The sequence below is a fragment of the Sinocyclocheilus anshuiensis genome, unplaced genomic scaffold, assembly GCF_001515605.1.
Source record: "Sinocyclocheilus anshuiensis isolate Anshui unplaced genomic scaffold, SAMN03320099.WGS_v1.1 scaffold206, whole genome shotgun sequence".
NCBI lineage: Eukaryota > Metazoa > Chordata > Actinopteri > Cypriniformes > Cyprinidae > Sinocyclocheilus > Sinocyclocheilus anshuiensis.
Window position 1 is genome coordinate 374,963 of NW_015542358.1, and position 15,209 is coordinate 390,171.

General features: G+C 34.1%; 1 protein-coding gene across 1 annotated transcript in view; it reads left to right on the forward strand.

The window, feature by feature from the left end:
* The first annotated feature begins 941 nt into the window (after positions 1-941).
* Positions 942-15,209, forward strand: part of LOC107691863 (sodium/potassium/calcium exchanger 3-like) — a 25,061-nt gene continuing 10,793 nt past the window's right edge. The window contains exons 1-4 of the mRNA XM_016490686.1: positions 942-1,214; positions 5,853-5,945; positions 13,388-13,464; positions 13,759-13,833. Coding sequence (XP_016346172.1) covers positions 1,121-1,214; positions 5,853-5,945; positions 13,388-13,464; positions 13,759-13,833 — 339 coding nt within the window. The 5' untranslated portion in view covers positions 942-1,120. The remainder of the gene's footprint in view (positions 1,215-5,852; positions 5,946-13,387; positions 13,465-13,758; positions 13,834-15,209) is intronic.

Below are 15,209 nucleotides of genomic sequence, written 5' to 3' on the forward strand. Positions count from 1 at the left end.
TATTTGTAATGACTCATTTGTAATGATGATGTTGCAGTTTAGAAATTATAACTATATTTACTTTAAATTAAATATCAAGTACTTTACATGTGCTTTAGTATGTTCAAAATCCAAATGTATGTTCATCAAAATAAGTGCACTTCTTTAAAGCACAACAAAAGATTCTTAAAACCTTTAAAGCATTATTACAAATTGCACTCTTTAAACGTGCACTTAAGTGTGTTAAGAAAAGTGTTTCTCTTTAGGTGCACTTAAGTGGCCTTTTATTTCAATTCATTTTAAAAATATACTGTGTATATACTTATACACAGGCTATATATAATTTTATATATATGCTTAATAATTTATATATATATATATATATATATATAATTGAATGTGCTCGCGTAGTGTAGTTCAAATCTCAAAAGTATATTACGATAGGATATTTTGTAAATTTCCTATCGTAAATATATCAAAACTTAATTTTTGATTACTAAGGACTTAATTTGGACAACTTAAAAGGCGATTTTTTTCAATATTTTGATTTTGTTGCACCCTCAGATTCCAGATTTATCCTAACGAGACATACATCAATGGCAAGCTTATTTATTCAGCTTTCAGATGGTGTATAAATCTAAATAAAAAAAAATTGACCCTTGAAAACTGGTTTTGTGGTCCAGGGTCACATATATTCCATATATTTTCGCTACCGCTCCGTTCCGATTTATCAAACTCAGAGATTTGAGCAATAGGGACATACTGTACGAGGTTGAGTCTTTCGCCTCCTAGTGTTTTCTTATTGGTCGTCCACGATTACAGCACGACTATTTGCAAGAGCCGCCCTCAAGTGGCAGCGGTGTGATTTGTGTGTGTAGCCTATATGAGAGAGAGAGAGAGGAACGACCGCTCCAAATCCAATGGCATGTGCGCATTTGCGCGCTTTGAAGCAGATGATACCCGAGCACCTAAGACAGGTCAGCGGAACGATGCGTCTAAACAGTTCGCAACAGCGCAGTGTTGACTGTGATGAAGAAAAACAAGGCAACCCAAAAGTTTAGTTTAGTCAGAAGGCAGTTATAACAGGAGGAATCTGCGGAGGTCATGTTCTGAGACCGAGGCGCGGAGCAGACGGAGCGGGATGAAGTCGGTGACACGGAGCGCCAGGCGCTTCTGCTGCTGTGGAGTCGGGCTTCTCGCGGTGGTGTGGCTCGCACAGGTCCTGCAGCTGACAGGTTAGGACAACCACAGACAAAACATTCATTAGTGTTACAACATCATCCCTTGGTCATCCTTCTGTTCGTGAAATGCATTTTGAGTTTAGTTTTTTTTTTTTTTTGAGAATCTCATTTGTGTGCCTCCGCATCTGTGCTCCTAATGAAGAGGAGCATACTGATTTATAAACATTAATAAAATAAAATAAATGAACTTTAAATAGTTTGTTGGTCTTTTTATACATTACAAATAACAATAGCCTAATAATTTAGCCAAAATGTGACCCTGGACCACACAAAACCAGTCATAAGGGTCAATTTTGTTAAATTGAGATTTATAAATCATCTGAAAGCCGAATAAATAAGCTTTCCATTGATGTATGGTTTGTTAGGATATGATATTATATATTATATCATATTTGGCTGAGATACATTGAGAAAATCGCCTTTAAAGTTGTCCAAATGAAGTTCTTAGCCATGCATATTAATAATCAAAAAATAAGTTTTGATATATTTACAGTAAGAAATTTACAAAATATCTTCATGGAACATGATCTTTACATAAAATCCTATAATGATTTTGCCATAAAAGAAAAATCAATAATTTTGACCCATACAATGTATTGTTGGCTATTGCTACAAATATACCTGTGCTACTTATGACTGCTTTTGTGCTCCAGGGTCACATATGGTTTTCTTTTCATAAAGCAGCAATTACTATTTTACATGATTCTTCTTCTGGCTTCTCCTTCTAGTAAAACCCTCTTCACACCTGCGTCACAGCACCGCTGAAAGGTGTTTCCCCATGCATTTAACCTATAGTATATATAAAGCCTGTATATTGCAGTTAACATGTAATTGCTGCTGTATTATGGACATGTTGAATGCCACGTTGGATAGAATATAATATTTTCCTTCTTGATGCAAACCCATGACTTTGCCATTGGTAGTGTCTGCTCTACCAGTTGAGTAACAGAAACTCTATATTTATGATTTTGCAAAGAGAAGGAAGGTGACATGATATAGTGCTCATTATTTAGAGGAAGAGAGAGAAAGACCAATCTATATAAAGTATCCTACCTAAATCAAGTTATATTGCTGCATTAAGGGTTCAAAAGTGTCCAAAATAACCTGATTCTAGAAATTCGCATACCAAGGGTTAAAGCAATAATTAGATGCTTCCTATAGTTTTATTATTGTTATATTAAGAGATCAGTTCTTTTGTGGTTTTGGGAACCTCAGAGGTGCTGTCTTTATCAAGTATTTATCTCTTGAAACACTCAAAAATAAATGAGCCTTGCATATGAACTTGAGCTTTTTTGAGGCTGTTTATAAATACTAATGAATATTGGTTTGCAAACATATTATTTGCAGCAGATGCGCTTGTAAACACAGTGTTAACATTATAATTGGAGGAACCAACGGCAAGCAAGAAATTATCCTTGTTAAAAAGAGTACTTATTATGGAAACAATATACTAAAGTGCAAACTGAATGTAATGTTTTTGGACACTTGTTGCATGTTAAATGCAATAAAAATTATTATTGTTCAAATTAAAATTAAATGCAATTAGTTGAACTTTAGAGTGCTTTTTGACTCACTTAAGTAGAACTTGAGTACATTTTATATGTAATTGCATAATTATTTCCATTGTCTTTGAAGTTGTCTTTTTATGGTAAAAAATGTAAATACACTAATGGCATTTCTATATGAAATCTATTTAACTATATTTGTAATCGCATATTTGTTAGGATGAAGTTGCAATTTAAAATATATTAACTTAAAAACACTACAATTATAATCATGTGCTTTGCATGTTAGTCAACACATACTTCTTTAAGGCATGACAAATGATTATTAAAACTAATGTTTAAAATGTACTTTAAAGTAAAACTTTTAATGTGACATTACTACAAAGTGCACTTTTTAAAAGTGTACTTAAATGTGTTAAGAAACATAAAAGTATCTTTCTTTATGTCACTTAAGTGGTCTTTTATTTCATAAATATATAATAATAATAATAATAATTTTTATTTATATAGCACCTTTACAGGGTTCAAGGATGCTTTACAAAGTACATGCAACAAGGAAAAAATAACACTGGAAGGGTAGACAATGATGACAGACAATAGTTAGTAGAAACAGCAAAATAATATTATATAGACAGGGTAGCATGCAGCAAAGTAGAATCAAGCACTACGAAATACGAAACAACATATGGATGATAACATTCAGAAAATAAGTATTATCTGCAAGTGTAGTCTTTTTTAGACTTTAAAGTTTTGAAGTACACTTAAGTGCACATCAATCCGTTTTTCACAAGGCACAGTAATGATATATAGACAGATGGTCACTTTCAGTCTACAGTGTGTGTGCAAGTTGAAAAAAACAAACATTATTCTGCTCAAGTGTACTTGTATAATTGGATTAGTTGAATAAAGAACAGCCACAGGTTTATACCCACTGACAGTAGACTGATCCACGACAACAAACTGTTCCAGCGTGATCTTCGTGTGTGGCATCAGTTGTTTCATTTTTATGTTTTGTGATGACAGAGAGGACGGTAGTGCAGCAGAGGAGCTGATTTTACCCATATATAGCATCACAAAACGAAAGCTGGAAAAATATGCCCTATAAAGAGAGCAAGAGAGACAGTCTGATAAGAAAGTTTTTAAACCGCTTGGTGAGAACAGCTTCAAAAATCTTCGAACAACAGAGTAATAAGCACATTAGAAATGGCATAATCTGAAGGCAGTTTAAACCACACTCTTTTGTCTCAATTTGAACTCAAAAATCACAGATTTTTAACATAAACTGTTAATGAAATCTTTGAATTTTAAGTGAGAATCACCTCTGAGTTTTTACTGAAATAATCTTAATCACCTGGCTTCACTGATAAAAATGTTCAGGCTATAGAACCTGGCAAAATGATGATGAGATGTCCAGTCTGCTTTTAGACAATTATCGGACTGAAAGCTCGCAAAGACACAATATCTGAATGCTTACAACGTAAGCTGAACTTTAAGATCAAGAAAAGAAAAACATAGATTCACATGTGATTTTTTTTATGCTGAGTTTTGTGTTTGTTTTTTATGTACTCACCCTGTAGATGAGTTTGTTTCTTTATTTTGTATTTGAAGAAATGTAGCATTCCATCACTTTCTCAGCAATGGATGCTCTGCAGTGAATGGGTGCCGTCAGAATGAGAGTCCAAACAGCTGATAAAAACATCACAATAATCCACAAGTAATCCACACCACTCCAGTCCACCAGTTAATATCTTGAGAAAATAAATTCATCTTTTTAAACGGCCACTTCTGGCAAAATTCATAATCCATAATATCGCTTCTTCCAGTGAAAAAGTTCATCCAATGCTGTCCTCTCACATCACAATCCACCCAAATATTTGAAAACAAAACAGTTTTGGGCTCTTTTGACTTGTAAATGGTGCTTGGTCCATGTATATTTCTCTCCTGATTCACACGAGACTACTTTTTCACTGGAAAAAGCAATCAATATTAAGGATAGAGGACCCGTGTTTTTGCCAGAAGCAATGTTAATCCACACCACTCCAGTCCACCAGTTAATATCTTGAGAAAAGAAATTCATCTTTTTAAACGGCCACTTCTGGCAAAATTCATAATCCATAATATCACTTCTTCCAGTGAAAAAGTTCATCCAATGCTGTCCTCTCACATCACAATCCACCCAAATATTTGAAAACAAAACAGTTTTGGGCTGTTTTGACTTGTAAATGGTGCTTGGTCCATGTATATTTCTCTCCTGATTCACACGAGACTACTTTTTCACTGGAAAAAGCAATATTATGGTTAGAGGACTTGTAGTTTAGCCAGAAGCCAAGATTAGAAATGCTTTAATGGTGGATTTGGTTTTATAAAAACATGCAGCTTTTCACTTCTCAAGACATTATCTGATGGACTGGAGTGGATTATTGTGGATAATTTTGATGTTTTTATCAGCTGTTTGGACTCTCATTCTGACGGCACCCATTCACTGCAGAGCATCCATTGGTGAGCAAAATCAACAAAATGCAATGCAATTATGATTTCAGAAAATATTGCTTTATTTTAGGTAAGCTGTCCAAACATACACATAGCCCACAAAACAACAAAATTCAGATTTCAGTTGTTAAATTTGGCTTGAGACAGATGATGTCAAATCTGTCGTGAATTACAGAACTGCATAATTTATCTACTAATTTATGGCAGATAAATTATTCGTTTTAAAAAGCAACTTGTATATGTGTCGGTGCGACAACCGTTTTCATCTTTGACGTACTGTATCCTCACAGTATTATATACAGTATAATACAACAGAACAGGATGTTGCATAGCTTTGCCACACTGTTGTGTTTTCTCGCTGCCAAGTGAAAACTAAACAAAATGGTTCTGGTTGTACAGTATGTGCGTCAGGACACATGCTTACGTAGTGGAGCTTGAAGTGCCTTCTGGTGCCGAATGTCTTTACTCAAGTATACTTGCTCGCAAATACCTTTTTTGGTTTACCTGATGGATTCATAAATGTTTTTATTAACATTGTTGACTGTTGCAGTGACAGTTAGCAGATATAGAAGTAAACTTTTGTACACATTTGGTTGTGAAAGGTGTAGTGATATATTCATTTCTCATGTCATTACAGAGATCAAGTCTTCGTGGCCAGAAACAGACTTTCCCAGACGCAGGGTCCTGCAGTATGGAGTCGAAAATCAAACAATTGACACTCCCAGAGCAGGTGGGCAACAAATGTTTTATAATGTTTGCATTCCAGAACATTTTAAATCTCACATTTATATTTAAGATTTTATGGTGTGCTATTTATTTACTGTTTTGTGGTGATTGATACAAACTACTAAATATTTGTTTTGCCCAAAGGCCTCTGCTTGAAAGATATATAACATTTACACAGTATATTTGTGTGTGTTTGTAGCTCTAGGCTACTATGGATGCATGGAGTATATTCCCTAAACTCCTCTTGTGAAAATGAAGTCTGCTTCATTGTATTGAATGTGCACTTGTAGCATAAAAAAAAACACTAAATGTCTAAAAATCTAAACATCCTTAAACTCAAGGTATATATTTGCTTGAGATGCAAATGTAAAAAGTCTTTAAAAATGAACAAAAATGAGTTTAAATGAGTTTATGCTTAAAACAAGAACCAATGTATGTCAGTAGCGGTTTGAAAACTTTTTTTCTGGTCCCATTTGCATGTTTAATTTGAGTTCTTGTTTAAATCATAAACTCACTTTATTTTAATCGATTTCATTCTTAACAAGACTTTTTATCTGATGCCATTTTGATTCTCAAGTAAATGTGTATCAATTTTAAAATAATCACTATTTTGTGTTTCCTTCAATATATTTCTTAATTTTTTTACTTGGTCTTAAAAATGTTTTCAGAGTCTTCATTTTATCTTGATAAAACCTGCAAAAACCTGTTAATGAAATAAAAGTCCACTTAAGTGACATAAAGAGAGACATTTTCATGACTGTGCTACTTAACACACTTAAGTACACGTTTACAAAGTGCACTTTGTAAAAATGTCAAATTAAAAGATTTACATTTAAAGTATATTTAAATAATTGTTTTAAGTGCTTTAAAGAAGTACATTAAGTCAATGTATAAAGACAATAGAAGTAATTATGAAATTACATGTAAAGATGTACTGAAGTCCTACTTAAGTGGGTCAAAAATTACTCAGTCAAAGGTAAAAGTTCAGCTTTCAACTATAATACATTTTCATTTAATTGCAATTAACACTCAGTTAAGTGTCCAAAAACATTACATTAAGTTTACACTTAAGTATATTCTTTTAAAATACATTATTTCCATAAGAAGTACTCTTTTAAAATTATGTAAAAAGTGTACTTCTTTTTCACAAGAGTCTGCTTGACCTTCGGAAAGCAGAGTTCTATCTGAAGAGGCCACGTGTTGCAGAGATGTATGAATTATTGTTGCAAAACAGAAAAAAAGGACATAGAAAACATACACTGTCCAGAGATATCAGGAGGCTACAGCAAACATAAACAGATGTCAGGAACAGATGCTCTACTGCCTCATCTGGAAAACACTTACAGCCATTGATCTCAGACAAATGCCTCTGTTGTTATTATTGTAGTTCTGTTGCAGTTTGTGTATTATGCAGACAAAGTACTGAGAACTGAGATCACAGCATGGTCTGTCTGCTTTAATCTGTGAGCCCAGCAAGTAGTTTAAATAATGGCGAACACCACAGAATGGATGCTTGCGGCACTGTTAGTTGCCAAAATTAGACCTGTACACTCAAGCATTGAAGATACACAGTCAGGGATGTCAGGGATAAAGCGAACCAAAACACTATCAATCTAGATCTTTTGATAAAGAGGATCTGATTTCCCCAATGAATAGGTCAAATCAAAGAGTGTTAGAACAAATGACATGAGTTATCGACTCAATATTATTAAAACCTGAATACATTAGGTTTCTCCACATTACTAAACTCCCATACGCATACATGCAAAAACATAATTCTACCTAATTCTACTGAATGTGCACTTGTAGTGTACTTCAAATCTTAAAAGTATATTTCTACAAAAGTACTTGCAGATAATATAATATTAATAAACTAAAAGGCCACTTAAGTGACTTAAAAGAGTCATTGGATGCCCATTTTCCACAAGTTGATATGATTCTTTAGGGTCTTAATGAAAAGTCTATAACATACTTTGGTTAAAATTTCTCAGTGGTAGTGTAAAACAACACCCTTTTTACCCTGTCAAAAACAGCTCTGTTCACAGCCAGCCGTTTCGGTGCATGTCCCTTTAAATGCTAATGAGCTCTGCTGACCCCGCCCCTCTCTTCTGTGGGGTGACGAGCGCTTCCCTGAGGCTGTAAACTTTAGCCGCGGAACTTGCTAACTAGCACATTATTAGGAAAGACGATTTGCAAAGATTCATAAAAAAAACTTTATACTCACTTCATCTGTAGGTGAAGCTGGATTACAAATGATTCGCGCGAACATAAACGCATGGGGGGTGCATTCCCTTCAAAAACAAAGGTAATCCACTGCGTCTTGAGCGGCTCGGATGTCGGGAGCAAGAATCTCAGTGCAGCCTGATCTGTGAAAGTGATTATTATTATTGGGGATTTCTTCAAAAGCACTGGGTGGATTTTTATCATTATACGGTGGATGTGTAAACACACATCTATGTTTAAACAACATGTAAAAGTGAATTTAGCATCCGATGACCCCTTTAAAGAGAGACACTTTCATGACTGTTTTTTAACACACTTAAAAAGTTGCCTTTGTAATAATGTCAAATTAAAGGTTTTTGTACATTTAAAATCATTATGTTTTAATAATCTTTTGTCATGCTTTAAAGAAGTACACTTATATCAATGTGTTGACTTGTAAAATATTCAATATTACATCATATTACATAAGTACTCTTTTTTAAAGTATGCTAAAATGTAATTTTTTTTAATAAGGGTGGGTTCTTTGGCCTTTTAGAAAATAAACTTGTACAACACACAGTTATGCATTTTATGTATCCTACTGTAAACATGCACAAAATGAATAATATTGTTACATCTTCACCATGTAACAAAATGATTGCTTGTTTGGAAGTTTCCACTATTGCACTGAGACAAGAAGCATTGAGTTGATCCAAGAGAGAGCATTCACTACGGGTTTATAGTGGAGGGTAGAAAGGGTAATTGCTAAAAAGTCATGCAATTTTGTTACTGTGTTAAAGCAATTCAAAAAGTGCTTAATTTTTAACCCTCTGGTGCTTTTCGACTGGCCGGTCAAAAATTTTTTTTTTTTTTTACATTTATTTCAGTTAAATAAATGTACTGTATTTTAGTTTCATAATGTTTGATAATGTTTATTTAATATATATTTTTTTTTATTTTTAGGGGATTTTATTATACTAAATTATATTTATGCTGTAGTCCATTTATTACCTGTTGACCACTTTTTGAGCATAGAAAAAAGATTTTGTTTTGGCGCAGTACCATATGTTTCCACTAGGAAATTCGTTTTCCATTAGTTTCCAGTGCTAAGGGAAAATCCGAAGACTACAAGTGTGACTATTTTTTTTTTCGGGACCATTTAACTTTTTCAAATCATGTCCATGATTTGTGTGTGTGTGTGTATGTGTGTGTGTGTGTGTGTGTGTGTGTATGTGTGTGTGTGTGTGTGCGCGCGCGCGCATGTGTTCACATAGCAAGTAGAACAAATCTAAAAAAATTATAAAAACATTTTTGAAGTAAATTTTTTTGGTCAAATATGAACATCAGGGGGTTAAGTGTTAGACTTAAAGATGACTGCTGTGAAAATTTGTGAGTTTTGTTTTTATACATTGTGTTTTGATATTAAAATACAAGTAAGTTAGCATTGTTGTTAAAGGTTAAATCATGTTTCATGTGCCATGTCTCACTTTGTGAGTATGAGAATATAATAGGTAACTCATCAATTCAAAGAGCGCTAGCAAAAATGCTCTGAGTTAATGACTGCTCTCATTGTCAGATCTGCAATTGGATGAAATGCTGTTGGCAAAATCTCCAGTATTTTGCTTGTCTGTGAGAGCTGAGCAATATTACGTTTAATAGGTGCAGTTCCATAAACTGCTCTTCCATAATTAGAGGGGATTATGTAATAAGTCTGAGATTGATTTCTTTTTTCTGTCTCTCTCTCGTCCTCGCCATTGTTTTTGTTCCTTATAAAAAGGCCGAGACGGCAGACCCCGTCTTCAGACGAGAATCCTTTGAGGGTTGTGTTGCTTGGCAACTGAATGCTAAATTTTGGGAGTGCGTGTGTTTGTGGAGAGCCATGTGAGAGCGGGAGCTTAGATGAAAAAGACAGAGGCGGCGAGAGAGAAAGGTGGGAGGAAATAAATAATGAGAAGGAAAGGGAAGATGCTATTTTTAGGCATGTCAGTAATCATTGCACATGATGTTCTATGCGCTGGCCAGATATTTTGTGTACATTTCAGAAGGAGTATAGGTAGCTAGAAAATCCCTTACAGACAAGCACAATCACTGCAATCTAATAAAAACAAATCATGCTGCATCATTTTTGACTGTGTGGTAATCAGACCTGGAGTGTAACCTCTTCTGACATGATGCATTAAAGTCACATGGCATAAGCACAAGTAATTGCTTTCAGTTGGATATGATTTGCCCAGTATTTAGGGAAAGTGACCCTAATAAGCCTATGGACCAAATAAATCCTCCTGTTGGTTAGAAATATATAAATAACAGAAATATTATAATATAAAATATAAAACAAAAATATAAATGACAAAAGCATGAGAGAAATATTTCAAAGTAATGCATATGTTTGTTACCGTCATTTTACTTTTTATTTGGAGCCAATCAAATGTCGAGATCTTGAGTTATTTGTAATAATGTGTTGTTACTGTCTGGTTGAAGTCGCATCCAAAACCAATCTTTTTTCTACATACCAGTGACTAAACTAACTGTGTATTGATTAAATTATGAGATTGATAAATTGATTGAAACCTAGTATAATTAATTGTTTTGCTATATATATATATATATATATATATATATATATGTACAGTATACTGTATATGTGTGTGTGTGTGTGTGTGTGTGTGTGTGTGTATAGGAGGCACAACGTAACACTTTTTGACTTTCTCCGTTTGTGTAAATCCACATGGGATTCAAAATATAATTTTTTATCCACAGTAATTTCACACTTGTCTAGTGCAAATATGTCACTTTGTTTCATAATTACAGTGCATACGTTTTTCTTTATTTACCCTCAAAAATTGGAAGTGAAATGTGACAACATGCCCCGTAGGTGGGGTACATTGTAACATCTGAGGGGTATACTGTAACATGAGTGTATATGACAGCTTCAAACGTTATCTGATCTCATGAAAAAAATATACAAGACAAACTAAAATATTTTGCCAATAAAATATATATATATTTTTTTGTATAAAATAATTGAATTTTTTAAGAATTAAAAATAATCTGATTTTGGAGTTTGACAATGAACACATTGCAACCAGGCTTGGGACGGCCCACATAAACAAGCCAAAGAGCTGTACATGTCTTGTCTCATTTTAAATGAATAATAACAACTGAGATGAAAAATTTACTTAAGCCAGAAATTTAATTTTACTATGGTAAAATAAATGTTCAGCGATATCTACAAAAGATGTTTTAATTTTGGCGCACTTTTTTCTCTATACAATGTTGATATGGTAACTAGTAAATACTGTAAATTGTCTTATGCTAGCATGTGTGGAAATATTTAAACCACGTGTATTACAACTAACCCTGTGTTACTTTGTGCCCCGCGATCCCCTATATACAGTTAGGTCTGTATATATTTGAACACTGACACAATTTTCATAATTTCGGCTCGGTATGCCACAGAACAGAATTAAAAATAAAGCAATCAAGATGATATTGAAGTGCAGATTTTAAGCTTTAATTCAAGGGGTTTAATGCTGTACCGGGTGCGCTATTGAGCAAGTTTACTACATCAGAAAAGCCATATATATGGAGCTGGTTATTTGATGCAAATGTCAATATGTGTTACTTTACAAATCATGCACTATGCTAAAAGGTCATAACAGAGTATTGTGCATTTATTAATCGATAATATGCCCCTGTAATCATAATTTGTGAGAAAAGGAATAAACTTTGTTGATGTTTTACTGTTATTAGTGTTCATTTCAACTGAAAAATATAATGAATTATTTACACACTTTCTCTATTTTTGTTGGAGTCAAGCACCGTCTTATATGTGCGTCTTTCTCACAGAACCCCAAGACGTTCTCCCTGGGAGAGGAAAATTGAGTATTTTTAGCAGTTGCACTTCTGTGTTGCTTGTCATCTCTTTGGTCCCTCCTTTTTTTTCCATATTTCCTAAATCAAGTCCATGGGAAAGATATGTCCTCCACTCAGTTTCTCACTTTCGCTCTGTTGCCATTGGCTTCCAGCCGCTGTTCGTCAACGATTCACTGCCCTAGGGAAGACGTCGCCATAGTAACTGCCTTCATCGGAGATGGGTTTTCAGCGCGATTCAGAGATTTACATAGAGCCAAAACATGTCTTTTGACACTGGGCTACAGAAGAGGATGGAAAGATGACAAAAAAGAGGAAGGAAAGGAGATGGAGGATAGAGAGAGAGTGAGATAGCAAAGGAAAAAAGACGAGAAATTAGAGAATTCAAGAAAAAGAAACCATAGTAAATAACTAAGGAGGGGTGAAGTTGTTCTGTCTGGGATATAAAGGGCAAGACAGAAAATTATCCCTGTGCATGTGTTTGCTTTTGTTAGTGGAAAATGTTATTGCTCAAAGTCAAAGGAGATGTGATGGTACTTTAGTGAAACACAACTGAGAACTTCAACTTGTCTTTTCTAAAATATCTTAGAATAACAAAAAAATAAAAATAAACAAATGTACACAGCCATAAGAAACAGCTATAAAATTAATGTGGATAGTAGCAATGTCATCTCATGAGTATAATTTTCACATAAACACTAAAACGTACAATACTGACGTATTGGCAGCATCTACATTGTAACTCTTGTTCAACTTTACAGATGTAGATATGTTTATGAATCCTTATTTAATCTATGGATATTTCATTAATGGAATTAATAGCTTGATTCTGTTTTATTTCTGATTAATGAGATGTTGTTTCAGTTGAATTTATTATACGCAGTTGGCTTGTTCACTTCATTTGAAATTGTAACGTTTAACATTATAACATTTTCTGTGTGACTCTGTTTCCAAGTCATTTCAAATGATAAAGTAATTTTAAATAAGACTACACTTTAAAATAAGAATAAAAAAAATCCTGTAATCTTTCAACCATTACTCACACTGAATTTGATGAGAATTATTGAGAAATTTGAGAAAACTCTTCTAAAACTTATGTTTAGGCACAAATTACTGAGATAACATAACCAAGAAAGTGGGTCTATAGTGTATATGTTTTCATATGAGTTTGGAGAAGGAAGGCTTCAGTAGCACAGTGATGGGAGGCTATAAATAGAATTGAGTTCTATCGTCATTAAAGTTCATATTCCTCTCTGGTGTCGTACATGCCACTAGCCCACAACACATTCAGCTAAATTGGTTTTGAAAATCCAGCAAGCACAATTGTTTCTGATGATTCCATGTCCAAACCATGTGGTGTTCTCCCATTAGCAATTCATGAGTTCCCTGAGGACATCTTCACCAAAGAGCAGCGCAAGAGAGGAGCCGTACTACTGCATGTGCTCTGTGTGAGTGACACTCCATCCATCCATCCATCCATCCAACGTTCTATCTATCTATCTATCTATCTATCTATCTATCTATCTATCTATCTATTGTTCTATCTATCTATCATCTATCTATCTATCTATATAGTTCTATCTATCTATCTATCTATCTATCTATCTGTAGTTCTATCTATCGTTCTATCTATCTATCTATCTATCTATCTATATATTGTTCTATCTATCTATCTATCTATCTATCTATCTATCTATCTATTGTTCTATCTATCTATCTATCTATCTATCTTCTTGTTGCAGGTCGTCTATATGTTCTACGCACTGGCTATCGTTTGCGATGATTATTTTGTCCCATCGCTGGAGAAGATCTCAGAGGTGAGTGCAGCCGCTTGTCAGGCATTTCAGCACGTAACTTTCGCTATACTTCAGAAAATGAAGTGATGACAGCCTTGTTTCCCTGCTCCCATGGGTCAGCACTGATGCTATGTGTCATGAACTCTGGCTAAAGTTTTAATTAACATGTCAAGATTGGAAGGTGTGTTTCCTTCTGGGAAATTCCCTTTGTTCACATATATACACAATATATATATATATTAGGGCTGTCAGTTTAACGCGTTAATTAATTAGTTATGAAAAAATTACACGATTAAAATATTTTAACGCAGTTAATGCACTGGCCCCGCCCCCAGACCTGTACGTCATCTTACATTTAATATAGTTGACTGTTGACAAATATGATGCAGGGCAACAACTCCATAAATGCAGTTATGCCATAAAATTCAAGATACTGGTGCAAAAATTCCCCTGTGTGAGTTTTGTCTCATATTTATATATATCACATATCACACAATATCACATGAGCAGCAAGAGCAATAACACACGAGTGCTGTTTTTGTCCCGAATATCACGAGTTTAAGTGTGATTTTATACAACAGTTCTGTAAATGAGAAGTTAATATTGTGTTAACACAATATTATGTGTTTTTGCTCAATTTTGCAGAGAACATATTACCTTTAAATCCACAGCAGAACTGTTGTGCATCTCCGAGCAACACGGCGGTGTTTAGTTTCTGAATAAATCCGCTTTTTGAACGAATCATGTGAACCAATGATTCAAAGGTCCATACATAAAGAGAGCCGTTTACTTTATTCCTGAATGAATCAGCCGTTTGAACAAATCGAATGAGGACATTTACCGCCACCTGATGGCAGATTTAGTTTCTTATTTAGAGTATAATTTCATTAAAAAATAAATAAATGAATGAATGAATGAATTAAAGGGATAGTTCCCCCAAAAAATGAAAATTCTGTCATCATTTACTCACCCTCATGTCGTTTTAAACCTTTCATGCTCTATATGTCTGTCTGTCTGTCTGTCTGTCTGTCTGTCTATCTGTATAGATAGATAGATAGTAGATAGAGCATTAGAACAATAGATAGATAGATATATAGATAGATAGATAGAACGTTAAAACAATATGCCTGTCTGTCTATCTATCTATCTATCTATCTATCTATCTATCTATCTATCTATCTATCTATCTATCTATCTATCTGTCTGTCTGTCTGTCTGTCTGTCTATCTATCTATTTATTGTTCTAATGCTCTATCTGTCTGTCTGTCTGTATGTCTACGTATCTATCTATCTATCTATCTATTGTTCCATTGTTCTATTGTTCTAATGCTTTATCTATCTATCTGTCTGTCTGTCTGTCTATCTATCTATCTATCTATCTGTCTGTCTGTCTGTCT